Raw genomic sequence first — 14,352 nt, 5'->3', positions numbered from 1 at the left:
CCTGTGCTGTTTGTGTGTGTTTTTTGTTTCTCTTCTTGTAGAAGAATTAAATTAAAAAGTTCCTAATAAAAAAACATTTATTTTCCTGCATTTAGTTTAAAACAAAACGGAGAGCCAATTTCTGCCTTCTTTGCTCTCAATCTTTTTTTTAAATTAAGTATGTAAGAGCTTTTTTGTTGATTCTTATCTTCCAGTTAAATCGCTATGTGGAACAAAGTGCTGCCTCACCTTCAGCACCAGGCTTTGGTCAAAGTTGTACGCACTGGGCCGTCCCTCCAACGTTGAGAAAGCCACATTTCCTCCAGTGAGTGGAGAGATATCGCTGAACTCATCTGTACATAAAGCGGTCCTCTCATCATCTCCTGGGCGAATGTAACCCTTTGAATCCTTCTGATAGGTCTTCTTACACGAGGCGCTGTAATACTGGTAAGGCAACCAGGGCCCGTCCTCCTGTGTGCGCTTGTAGATGGCGAAACTCTCCGGCCGACTGGTGTAGAATTTCAATCGTATATAGGTTATCTCGAAAGCCTTTCCTGTGGGAAAAACAGATATGATTAGCTCTGAATGGCATCATGGGAATTTATCTGATAGTAGATCCATTGTAGTTACACAGTTAGATCAGGGCTGCTTATGTAAGAGACAAATACTGCAGGGGGGATGGTTCAGGGCCCAGGAGCAAAGAGAAAAAAAAACAGACATAATTGCATTATAGAAAGTAGAAAAAACAATGGGGGATAGGCTTAATTTCCCGTGCCTCCATGCCGGGTAAATGAATATCATTCCTACAGGAGAAGAATAATACTCTGGATTATTTTCTCATTATCCAGATCATAATAGGCCCCACAAGAGAAACATAGGTCAAAGGGAAAGAGACAAAAAGTAATTTTCTTCTTACATTAACTGTGGGGCAGAATATGCCATTGAGTGCGAAACACAGCAGGGAAAAAGCGCCAGTATTTGTGAATCTCCGGTTCATATTCTGGCCGATGCAACAATTAAGGTTTGACAGAGGATATCTGATCAATAGATATGTGATAGGGCAAATACTAATGAGTCTCACAGGGGGGTAAAGAATGGCACTGATTTAAACACATTGATTGACTGATATAACTAAGGTGAGGTTTCAGCGGTACATCAGCTCTTCAGGGGCATGTCGATGAGCGAGTAAAAGAGGCACGACTTTTCATAAGTTTGAATTTTCCCTTAAGCAGCGACTCGACCTCAATCTGTGGAAAAGCAAAAAAAAAAAAGGGGTTTCAGAGCACAGTCTCTAGATGTGGAAGATCCAAAGAAAACGAGGAGACATACCAGGATTCCATTAGGTGTTAAGGGATTTAGCAGGTCCGACTTAGTTTCGCTGTAATTGGTGTCGCATTGTAACTCAAGAAATGTGTGTGAAGTCATTTTTGCAGGTGCATAATAAGTGCAGGGACAAGTCTCCTATGTAAATGTCTAATTTAATGAGAGGAATGGTTTGGAGAAGGAACATGCATATTTGGTGTCTTTTGTGCATGCTGCATATTCACATGGCGTAAATTCGTGATGTGATACTTTTTTTTCACAGTGTTTGCTGTGCAGAAAAATAAGAAAGGAAAGTCGTTGATTTTCAGCAGTGCTGTTGTCCATATTTGCTTTTGTAGGAAACCTGACACCTTCTTCCCTGATCTCAAAGCAAACAGAGGAGCCTCTTTTTTGATTGAGAGGAATCATTCCTCGCCATGTTTACCCTCTGCGGTCGCTCCAAACAATAATCTTGCAGCCATATCAGCAGATCTTGCAAAGACATGATTCCTTGCTATAAATACTCACTGAGCTTTATGAGGGATTTACTGGACGGACACAAACTGAAGTCATATTGAGACATGAGTGTGAAGCAACATGCTGTAACTCTCTTAACAGGCTTCTTCATTGCACTCATGGGGATTTTTCTCCTCCATCATTAGATACTAAGTCTCAGCCGCTCAGTGCATTCATAGAGGGATGCCATCCACAGCCACAGTCATAATGACATCTGTTGCTTAACTCTGCCAAGTCTGAGCGAGGCGTCTCCGTCTCTCGTCTCTGCAGCAATCTCTAATGGTATCATTCCTTCAGGAGAACTACGATCATTTAGCTTTCATTTACTCCCTGCGTGAGGTGAGCTCAGCCCTGCTGGGACTGAGGCATAAACATAAAACGAGGCAGAAGATGAAACATTTGTTGGCTATCCCCTGTGATGAGCTGCAGACTAATTGCAAAAGGGTATTTATATGTTCTGTGCATCTAGTTTAATGAGTTGTGATTCATGCTCTTTCACTAGAGCATACTTATTCATTAATGTTCATACGAGCGCAACGGTTGGCTTTTTTTAAGCCGTTAACTGTTAACCAAGCAAAGAATCTAGTAACGAAAACATTTGTCGAGAGAACCCATAGTGTTGAAATTGCACATTTAGTTCACAGTTCTGACAGCTCAGTTTGAGGCAGCAAAAATAGTCTTTGTTCACCAAGTTAAAATTTTTGGAATGATGACAATTTAGAAACACATTAAAATAGCATGGTGAGACAGTATAGGGCTGAGTGAGAAACCTCGGGCCATGACAATTCAGGCCAAAGCAAGTCATGCTGCTCCCACACATGCTGAAATGTGTCTTGAAATGGTTAAAATGTTTTGAGGATATCAAAGCTGGGAGCAGAGGTTGAGTAAGGGGTTCTCGCTGAGCATCATTTTGACAGACAGGGTCATGACAGTGTCATTCCACCTGTCATTTTCATTTTCCTTTGTCAATGATAATGAAACATGACTAATGTTGACATGACTATTTAAAAGCGTTTTTTTTTAAACATTGTCACAAATAATACGAGATATGACGAACAACTCTACAGATTATGCATTAATAAGAGTGTGAAGAGAAATGATTCCCTGACATAGACCCTGCGTTCTTGTTTCATGTCCTTTTTTAACTGTGGTAACACCAAAGCCCACTAACACAGTTATCATTGTCCTCAAGCAAGCCAATATGAATGATGCAATTTTGCAGAATCATTACAATTAATAATGAACAATCTTTTACGAAATGTTAATTGAACTGAAGTCAACTGACCGGTTGTTGACGACTACTGAACCCTTTCCCCTGGTCCACAGGGACTTAAACCTGGTGCTCACTTCAGCGTTATCGAACACATCAGGGGAGAATGCAGCAGACGCTGTTGTCATTACGCATCTTTGCCTCAGACTGACAACTTCTCATAGCCATTTTAATTTTGTTCTGAAGGCGGAACTCTGACTCTGCTGAAAAAATGAAGAATAGAATTACTTGCGCTACTTCAGACTAAGCTAAATATTTTTTCAGGACTCTTTTCTCATATAGAAATGATCAAAACTAAACAAGACTTTCTGAATGTTGAATTTACCAATCCTGCAAGCACTGGCTTCAGCAGGAGTAAATCATGCAGCACGCTGCCCAGCTGGACTAGAAAGGCCCTGTAACCGACCCATAGTGGTCACAAGCACTCTCAAAGACCTTAGCACTTCAACGTGCTGTCAGCACCGAGATTGAGAAATGCGTTCTGTAGCCTACAGTATCAAGGATAGTGATAATGCTTCTCAAGGATTTTTTTATTTTGCCAGTATTCTATTAAGTTACATTGACGGATACATTTCTGTCCCAGACGGAAAAATATTTGGTTTACACAAATTCCGGTTGGGTATTATCTTAAAAAATAAACTTTTGTAAAATATTAGAAACCCTGTGGGAGCGGCAGATCATGTTAGCATTGAGATCTGACTTGCTGCGCCCACAAAAACAGCATTTCAACTGCTCACTTAAAGATGAGCTAGAAATTGCTTAGCTATCCCTATTCACATGCATACTTTGAATGCAATTCTGAATGGTATTTGGCTCTGTAGCATTAGCTTCTGATCATCAATTGCAATGCCGGCAGCTGTCAATAGTCTATCACAAGAACTGGCAAACATTGGCTCAGATCATTTATAGCTCAACTTTCTTAATAGTAAAGTTCTAACTATTAAGAAAGTGTTTGATGTGCAGATAGCTTAACCACATCTAATACGATTAGAGAGCAACAGTAATGCTTTTAACAGAGGACTCAAACAATGGCTACAATCAAAACAACAGTGCTCACATGAATAGCTTCCGACTGGTTTAGTGTTTGATCATGCTGCCTTTGCTCTACGGTTTAAGTCTATTTATTTATTCTCTCATTGTTTTCTCTGTTTTATTGCTTTTTTCCCTATCTTAATTGTTTTCCTTTCAAAAGCCTCCCGTGGACAGGTGTTGAGAACGAGCGTGCTTGCTAAACACTTAAACAATGCATCTGGTTCATCCAATGTATGTGATGTCCAATAAAGTCTAATATTATTATAATCCAAACCCAATTTCATAAAGCCTGAAAGAATCATATACTTTAAATATTGATTGAAATGTATTCAATATTGTCCAGAAGCTCACTGTTCGGAATACACGTTCCTAATTTACATGGTTGGAAGTAGAGCTGCTCAGCAAACCCCAAATCCGTCGTTTTTGCAATAAGAGCATTCACTAGTGTAAAACATTGCAAACGTCTGAATTTACCACAAATAAGAAAATGATTTCATGTCATCGTGGAATGCTTCCTCACTCAGCATGTCGACATTTGACCCACTGAGTAATACTTTGACACTAGTGAAATTGAATCCATTGATACTGAAGTAAATTGTGGTTGACATCGTCTAAACACCATTTAATCTTATCTTTATATGGCCTTGCTTTGGCACTATGTTGATGCAGTCAGATAAAGCTTACAGCGACCTTCATATTGATGTGTGCCAGTTTATTAGTGAAAAAAAATAACTTTTTCAAATTCAGGAGTGACATGTGTCAAAGACGCATACTGTAGGAAGCTTTAATCTATCTTATATGCATCCTTTTCTTCATTTATCACACTTCATATCAGTACTGCACCATTTAACAATGTTATTGCACATTGCATATTGCATATTTTTCCTCTATCTTGCACACAGTCTAGTTGAAAGTCAAAGCTGGGAGCAGCACAGCACAGCGTCTGACCTGCGCTGAGTCATACGTATCAACCTAACACAGCTGCACTCGTCTGGCCAGACTGAGACTAAACCCACTACAAGTTGTGTAGACTCAACATTCACAATCTATTTACTCCAAGCTGAGATTCCTGTGATCAGCAAATACACAGATGCTCGTATTTATCTTCTTCCCATGCTTCATCTTAAAATGTGCTAATTAAACTTAATAAAACAGTCCCCTTTCATATGCACACCACGAACCTTAGCTGTGAAAGTTTCATGCCAACTGTGGCAGAATTGTATCATTGTTTAACATCCGAGACAGGATGTCGCTTTTCTTTGATGGTGCTGAATGAGAACCAGCTGCAGACATCAGTGTGTGTTGTTAGAACGTGTGCGTCTCAAGTATTTGTGGGAAAAAACCTGACCCCAATTCCTTACCAGCAAACCACCCAGCATTTTTTTTCTCCCCCTTCTTCCTTATTATGTTTTGTTTACTCCCCTTGAAGCAGCAAGACTCCCTCCCACATTTCTTTCTACTCTTCCACGGACCCACTCTGTGACATGGCTGCAATATGTGTCCCTGCATCCTACCACTGTGTTTATCATCCCGGCCTTTGCCTGTTATTCTTTAAGAGAGAGCTTGTTTTGTTTGGAGAGGCAAACGAAAACAGTGATGTTGAAGACACCCCCCAACCGGTAAACCAGATGGATAAGAGAGCTTTCATACGGACCAAGGAAATGCCACACATGCAACATCCAGACATTTTCCGTTTTGTGTTGGGAAAACATAATCATCCTTCCTTGCTAGAATCCTGGAACAATACAGAGGCATTAGGTACTGAGAAACACATGTTTGAGAGATGTGTACAAATGTCAACTTAGTCTGATGAACACAGACTTGTGGGTGTTGGGATTGTCTGAAGAATTACAAACCCTCCAGACAACGTAAAACATTCCTCTGCTGCAGCAGCAGTATTGGCACCTTTTCCCCCCCAAAAAAAGGAACTAGCCTGAGATTATAAACAACAAAGTCTCAAAACACAGCGAGACATCTTATTTCTATTGGAAATCAATATTGTCCATTTGACGGAGGCACTTCTTGCTTTCAGAGCAGATATAAATGTTCCTCTATGGTCAAAGTGCTGACATTTTCAACTGCTGTCATCATTTTGTCCCTGTCTCTTGTTCCTTTGAAGCAGAGTTTTTGATGAGGAGCGCCCACTCTCCACCTCCAGACGAGGAGGGAGGAGATCTGACCTGTCGAGAGACATTTCCAGTTTAAAGACGGAACTGTCTCCACAGACTGATTTCTTTATGTTCAATCAAACCCTCACACACACAAAGGATATCGTTAAGGCGATTCTGCCCTCATTTTCAACACTTGTCCACGGGAGGCTTTTGAGAGAAAATTTATAATAATGAGAAAGAAAACAGTACTAAAGAGAGAAAGAAATAATGACAGAAAAACCTAAATTATAAAATGTATAATATGAATAGAAGGAATAAATTCAAAATGATGTACATATATAAACTATGAAACAAAGGCAACATGATCAGACAATTATTTAGTTGCAAGCAATTCATGTGAGCACTGTTGTTTTGATTTTAGCCCTTGGTTAAGTGCTCTGTTAAAAGCATTACCATTGGTCTCTAGCTTTTTATTGGTAGAGCATTCCAAAGTTTTTCCCTATTTGAAGAGAAAGCAGAGGTCTTGGGACAATACAATCCCCACTAATGGATCAGATTATTTACTTTTTTTTCTCCATTTTCCTTTTTGCTGTTTTGATTCAACCGAACCACTTTCATACGCATCTTATTTATGGTCACAGTGAGCAGCATTTTCTGCCTAAAAGCCCTAAAAACTCACTGGCTTCTTGTTAAATGCTAGGCAGACCGAATGAACAACTAGCTGGTTAACACAATGTGGCATTTAGTAGTTAAAGAACCAGAGTAGCTGGCAGACACAAAAGCAGACACAGGAAAAGGAGGGTGAAGGACCAGTAATACAAGTCCGCTATAACAACTAAAAAAGTTATGTCGGTAATAAATATACAGTACAAATAGTTTTTGCTGGGCGGTAAAGGTTTTACTGGTCCAAAATTATCTTTCATTATGGCTTTATCCATATAACATTTCAGTTAATTCATAGAAGAATTATGTTCAATTTAGTTTAAAGTTCAAAAATCTCTTCTACAATCAAGTTAACTTTTAGTCATAGCTTCAGAGGGTCTGAATATAATTATGAATAAGCATCCATTCATTCATTTTTATCCCCATATTATTCAAAGTATTGGAAGAGGATGGATGAAATCAGGCTTCTACCTGGACTGATTGTCATTCTACCATTCAACAGACCCCTCTCCATTTCATACATAAAGCATGTGCAAATGAGTTGTCAATAAAAGATTGCTATAGATTTTCTAATACATGTCTTCACAAATTATTTGAATACATTGCCACCTATATGTATCAGCTTACTGTCGGGAAAAAGTAACAGTAGCAAGCGTCAACACTTGAAGTTGATTCTAATACTGTAGGCTTATGCATATGTTTCCTCACATGGGACAGTGGTTTTTGTCAATAAACAAGCACTGTTTTATTTATTTTTCCAGACTTCAAAATAGTTTGACATTTTTGGAAATCCGCTTATTCTGTCAAAGGGATGCACAGAGAGAAAGACTCAAAAGGCAGACTGTCTTTACCGGAGAAAAATTCAATGATTTATTGACAAATGTGGAGAGAAAAAGCATACAGGCATTGGTAGAAAGTCCAAAGAGATCCAACTGAGAATCCAAGTAACCAAAAGATGATAGGAAAAATGTGAAGGCAAGTGCTTAGAGATGTTGGCTTCAGGATAAAACACACGGGTAGCTTCGAAAAAAAAGCGAATAGCATATGCATGGAAGAACGTTGAGAATCTGGACAAGGACAGTGGGAAATGGGCTGGTTTAATACTGCAGGGCTAATGAGGAAAATAGAGAATAGGCAGAGGCTTTGGAAGTCTTGAAAACAGGAAGATTATTTAACATTTGGAAAATAGTCGTAAAACCTAAAAGAGGCCTAGGAGAGTGGCTACATGGGTGAAGGGACTTTAAAGTAATGTGACATATTTACTTTTTTTGTTCACTTTCTTGTCAGGGTATATTCACTCCAATCTCATGTCCATCAAATACCGACAAACATCTTGACTTCCTTGTATGTCTTCTAGTGGCCTAACATTGTACAATGACAACAGGACTCTAGCACACATTTTAAGCAAACAAGATTTAACATGTCAACAAGAATTGCTAAAATAAATCTTGTTTACCACCTCAGAAAGTCTGGTTAGCTTTAATTTTTGCCAAGTTAAGCAAGCCATTTCCCGGTACCAGTTTTGTGTTCAGTGGACAGATATGCGTGTTGTATTGATCCTCTCCAGAAACCACATTTACCAAAATGTTAATTTTTTTCCTTAAATATCAAACAGAGAATTATTTGTTGGCTGTCTAGGTCTGGCAGCTTGTCGCCTGTGGCAGAGTGCAGAAAATTCACTGCAAACCTCTTTTGATTTGGTAATATAGTCAATATTTGGACATGCTGTTTGTCATTAGAAGAGCCAGAGGAGAGTGAAAACCAAATTGAGGATTGATTAGAAAGCATGGATAAGGCTGTTTTCCACCTCTGCATTTAAACAGTGAATATATTAAACATATCAAATATATTATTTGTAAGAAATGTAAAAAAATGCATTACTATTTATTTTGAATCAACTTAGTTAATTTATAGAGAGGAGCCTATGTAGCAACATTCGCTGTAATCCTTTATATGCCTTAGCTGAGACCCTGTGTTGCAGAAATATGGACACAATAAAAACAATTCAGTGGAAATTATTTAGACTTAAGTTCAATTTCAGGACAGATATGCTAATTCCTAAACCCTCCTTTTCTTTGAGCAAAGTTAAACATTAAATGTTGTGAACTTGTGACGTTGACATACAATATGTGGTTTATTGAAAACCACCAATGTCAACATTGATGCTGCATCTACTCTTGGTAACTTTAACTGTAGCATGATGTCCCAAAGTTTTATTGTATATATCTGTGTTTGTTGTTGTTTTTTTGTTTTGTTTTGTTTGTCTAGTTAGGTTATGAACATAATGTTAATGGGTTACATTTAATTCTATGATGCCAAATAACATCTGGCAAAGGGACTGCCGATGAAAATAAGCCTATTGGCCAATTCGGGTAAATTTACATCCGTCTGAATGTTGATTAATGCACACTGTCCCTTTTCAAAAAAATAATAAATAAATAAATATGTCCCCATAAGGAAAAAGTGTCCCTGAAATGTGACCATGCAAACAGAATTGTGTCCCCATAATGTCCCTAATACAAGATACAAACATACACACAAGTGCACACACACACACACACACAAACACAGCTCATCAAATCAATGGAAGCAGGAAAGGTAATGTCATAGAAAGATTTGTTTTAAAGCTTTGTAACATTAATTGCCACAGTTGAATTCAGTTACAGTGACAAATGTGGCCTCTTACTCATTTCAGCAGTTTTCCACAGCATGTTAATGGGATAATGATACAAATGGCTCAACCTGGTCTCATAAAATGTTGTGCAATGAGGAATGTCTTCAAATGCAAATATGTACACAGTGTATAAAGCAATAAGTGCAATGCGTTTTGTCAAAGGAAAGGAGAGTGTGAAAAAGCATCGATACAAACTTCCATATGAACAACATAAGTAACTGAAGTGCAGTGAAAGTATTGTCAATATGAAAGTAAAAATGGTTAAATGGTTCTGTTTTGCACTGTATAACCTAACTTTTATTGCAAGGTCTGCACAGATTAAGAGTTATATCAACTCATGGTTTTCTTTTTTACTATAACAAAACACCCAACCTAACCTGAGTCTTCTGTTACCAAGCTTAAACTCAGCATTAACAAGTTCTTGCCATAACCATTGGATAGCTGTCCTTTGAAGAAAAAAAATATATTTCTTAGATCCCGCAATTATTAATTAATAACAAGTGCGTTCAAACTTTTCACGAGTTCTATTAATTAAAAAGTGCTTTCCAGTCTTTTGCTGTAACTCCCTATTTTCTTGATATCATTTTTTTGGATACAAATGACTCCCCATTAGTCTGAAATTTACTTTTCACAATTTCAAGATTTTAGATATCACTAAAATGTAAAACCTTCTATAGCTATTCCCAGCCTTACATCCACAGGTGGCCCCTACTGGGTGTTGACACTGTGGCTTGAATCTAAAGATGATTGTGCTTTTTGTGATCAGGGTCTGACTTCTTTGAAACAGCCTGCCTGAGGAGAAAAGAGTGGCAGAATTGCTGACATCTCGTAAATCACTTTTTAAAAAGACATTTTAAAGACTTCCTTTTATGTGATGTCGTATTTTTATTTCATTTTATTACTTTTATGTGTATTTATTTATAATTCATTTTGTCAAGCCTTGCTGCTCGGCTCTCTGTTAGTATATTGCTTTCTGAGTGCCCTGCTTTTTCTTGGCTGGTCAAGGCACTTGGTAATTCATGTAAATACATGTATTATTATTTATTTATCAATATTTTATTGGGACAGTTTAACAGTAACTGTGTTTAGTAAAGGTTGGGGGACTACATTTCAAAAGTTCTGACAGATACATCTTGTTTGACATGCATCACTGAGGGATTTCACTTACAATGTTTAGGGAAAACGTTCATAACATCCAGGCAAGGGGATAATTTGCATAATTTGGAGTGACAGTTAAAAAGCTGACTAAGTCTGCGCCTATTCAAAATGACTCTGGCTTAGAGGTTAATGCAGTGGTTCTCAAACTTTCTCTGTCACGCCTCCCCTTGCAGGAGGATAACAATTTTTTATGAATCTCATTCATTCAAAATAGCTTTCACCTGATGCATTAATTACATTAGTTTATCTTTGTTTCCTTATGAGTCTTATTCCTGCCACACTTCACAATTTTTCTGCAGGTTATTAGCTTAGATTCCCGAAAGGATAACACTGCATTGACCGTGTAACACAAGACTGATGTTGAATAAGAAATGTGATACATGCAAAATGTGCACTTAAATCTAAAATGGTACATAAAGTTTGATAGTAGCCATAGTCTGGTCTAAATTATGCTTTAAAGATAAATCCGTTAAGGCTGTGTTGTGGCTGTGTTCTTGCTGATTTGTAGCCTGTATCACACCTAAAAAAGACTCATCATCTTTTCTTGAGACTAATATGTGGCGACAAGATTTAAGCGATATCATCACTTTGGCAGTATGCGGGCTGAATGTGGTCCAACTCTTGGCCATCAGTCAGTTTATTTCTATGCACATCAGATGCAACTCTGTGTACACTTAACCCACTTTAAATCCAACCAAATTCTCAGACATACCCTTGTGGCTATGAGCTCATAAACACTCCCAAGTCTAAGCCATGTCTGGGCCAGGGGTTGTTTATGAAGACAGCTCAGAGCCTCTACTGGAAAATACAAATGGTTTGGTGTTTAACACAGCTGTTTTGTATAAAGATGTTACCATCCATTTACAAAACACTAAGGAAAAGTATGTCACACATGAAATAAAAGTCCCATCACAAGCCTATATTAAGTCAAGATATTGGGCTTGAAATTGCTGAAAAGTAGACATTATATCATGATATTATTTGTAAGTGTTAGAAAACCTAGATCCAACACTAGCTAATTTTCAAGATCTTTTCTCAAGACTTTGTTTGGTACCCATCATTGATTGAGACATGCCTTGCTCTGCACATAGCAATGGCCAATTGCCAATTGAGCCATGTTCAAGCCTTAACAGTATGTTAGAGTTATCTTGTCAGATCAGATGAGAAACAAAAGCCAGCTAATCTGCAAATAAGTGAGTGGAACATTACAAAATGCTTTGTTGTCCATATCAATTTTACCAAATTGCATTAATGCATTGTGAGCTGAGACTTCCCTATACATTCACAAAACTGTGGACTGAATTTGAATGAACTGCTCTTTGACATTAACTGGTTCTACAGTATTACCTTTACCCCAAACCCACCGACTCATAACACCAGTCTCAGAGAATAGACCAACATGGCCAACTCGGAAAACCCTTGACTTTTGCTATGATGGGATCGCCAAAAAAATCCAAGCTTAACTTTGCCCAGTTCCAACCCAATATCAAGGAAGTTTTGCAAAATCTGAAAAAATTAGAAAAATTCAACCTTGGGTTAAAAATGGTTTCTAACTTCCTGATGCTTATTGTTATGAACATAATACCCGATATGATAAGACGGCTATTCTGGATGTGGAAATGTGGAGGCTTGATCACTGGGGACCATATTCAATTCCTCTTCCACAGACAATCATATTCTATTCCTAGACACATACAATTCTGGTATATATCAAATGTTTCTAGACATTAAAAAACATGCTTTATACAAGAAATTAAGTGAACAGAGATTCATGATTGAACCCTGAGCATACAAATACTTGACCTAGATGACTTAGTCGGCAACAAACTACAGTGGAAGTTAAAGAAAAGTCCAAATCAAAGAATTCTGGGAGTCAAACCGAACTAAGAATATGCTGCTGTGGTCTTACCAAGGTGGAGGGTGAGGTTGACAGAATTTGGATGCTGGATACCATAAAACATGGACTGGCTCTGCCACCATGTGGGCTCTTCATTCCTGTGGAAGTCTGTCAGGAGGCCGGTATGGTGACTCAGATCAGGGTCTGATGCGTCACAGTAGTGGCATGAGCGTGTTGAGCCTGTCTGCATACAGAAGTCCTCAGGTGGGGAACCGCACACATTTGATGCCATCACAGTACGATTGAAAGCAACATTTTCAAATTTCGGCATGCAGCGACTCGGAGAGCCTTCTTCATCATAACAGGAGTCCATTGCAGTCTGAACTAGGAGGAAGTTATGGTTTAGGCTGAGAGAGAGTACAAGTGCCAGGAAAAGAGATCTCACAGCAAAGGATGCATCCATGTCTACAAAAAAGTTTCAATTACATCTACACTTCTTACACACTCATCTACAAAAGCATGAAGACCCTGACTTGAGAGAAGTAATCCAACCCCAAAAAATATTTCCACTCCGAGAGCTTTGTAAGTCTTCTCTTTCTGTTTTGTCTCTGTTGAGGCTCCAACATATGTTCTCCCTCTGTGGAGTGGAATGAAGTTTGTGCAGGAACTCATCAGGGGCAGCATGAAACACTCAAAGGAGGTCCGGGGGGAGGGGTAGAAAAGTCCATCAGAACCTTCCTCCACCTTCTGGTCAACATGAGCACTGCACCTCCACAAGCTTTAGATGTAAAGTACTTGAGTAAAAGGACCTCATTTGACTGTAGAAACACTTTCTATACCATCTTCCATATGCAACAGTGAGGCTGTTACACCTCTGGGGCATTGAGGTAGTCAGTATCAAAGCACCTGCATTCAGCACTTACAGGAACGCACAATATCATCGATATGGTGATAAATTCACTTGGTGGCAGGCCCCTACAGCAGGATGTTCTGGTAAATGCTGACTCTAGTGATTCACAGTGGAAGTCTAGAGGTGCTAAAACTGTCTGGAATATTTCAGCAGGAAAGGGTCATCTCCATAAAAGAATGTCGCTCGGGGGAGTTCTGCAACCTACAGGGACAATTTATTTATAAAAATAGTGTGAGGGTTGTAACTGCACTGCTTTTCCTGCAGCATCTGCTTATGGACCAGTATGTTTAACATGCAAGTAATTCATATTAAAGAATTGGGGTCCTATGTAACCCATCCCTCAATGTTTAATATAACTTTACTTTAAGTCATCTTAGTTGTAAAAATAAATGTGAATCCGTTACCTTTAACCCTTTAACATCCTCATACAGGACTAACCCCTGTTTCTCTAAAAAAAAAAAAAAAAATGGATGGCAATCTGGAGATGGGTGCAAAAGTAATTTTTGCTAAAAGAATATGTTTAAAAAAAATGTCCACATTGATATTATGTCAATAACTTGGTGGAGTTCTTTGCCATACTGTAAGCACACCGGTGTAGGAAGCTATAATGCTTTTAATGGTGAGTGTGTTCCAGGTCTGCAAATCCTGTAAACGTAGAAGATCTGGCAATTTGTTGTCATTTCCTTGCTTTTTCTTTGACTAACACTGTAGAGGCAATGCATAGAAAATAACTGGAAGGACATCAAGCTATTTTTTCAAAGAAGACATTTTATACCAGAAGACAGCCGCATTCTTCCAACTAATAGTTATATTACCCTCTGAAGGTGTTACGTTATGAAAGGAAAGGCGTCAACTCCTGTGTCAAAGTAATGTGAATAAGCCAACAGAGATGTTAAGCCC

The 14,352-nt window shown here is 38.5% G+C and overlaps 1 protein-coding gene across 1 annotated transcript in view; it reads right to left on the bottom strand.

The window, feature by feature from the left end:
- lamc3 (laminin, gamma 3) overlaps positions 1–13,213 on the bottom strand; it is a 118,953-nt gene extending 105,740 nt beyond the window's left edge. Inside the window, exons 1-2 of the mRNA XM_020634626.3 lie at positions 12,615–13,213; positions 229–533 (exon numbers count right to left, since the gene is read on the bottom strand). Coding sequence (XP_020490282.2) covers positions 229–533; positions 12,615–13,005 — 696 coding nt within the window. The 5' untranslated portion in view covers positions 13,006–13,213. The remainder of the gene's footprint in view (positions 1–228; positions 534–12,614) is intronic.
- Positions 13,214–14,352: the final 1,139 nt, after the last annotated feature.

The sequence above is a fragment of the Labrus bergylta genome, chromosome 17 (assembly GCF_963930695.1).
Source record: "Labrus bergylta chromosome 17, fLabBer1.1, whole genome shotgun sequence".
In the NCBI taxonomy this organism is placed as follows: Eukaryota; Metazoa; Chordata; class Actinopteri; order Labriformes; family Labridae; genus Labrus; species Labrus bergylta.
This window is presented reverse-complemented; position numbering and strand designations above follow the sequence as displayed.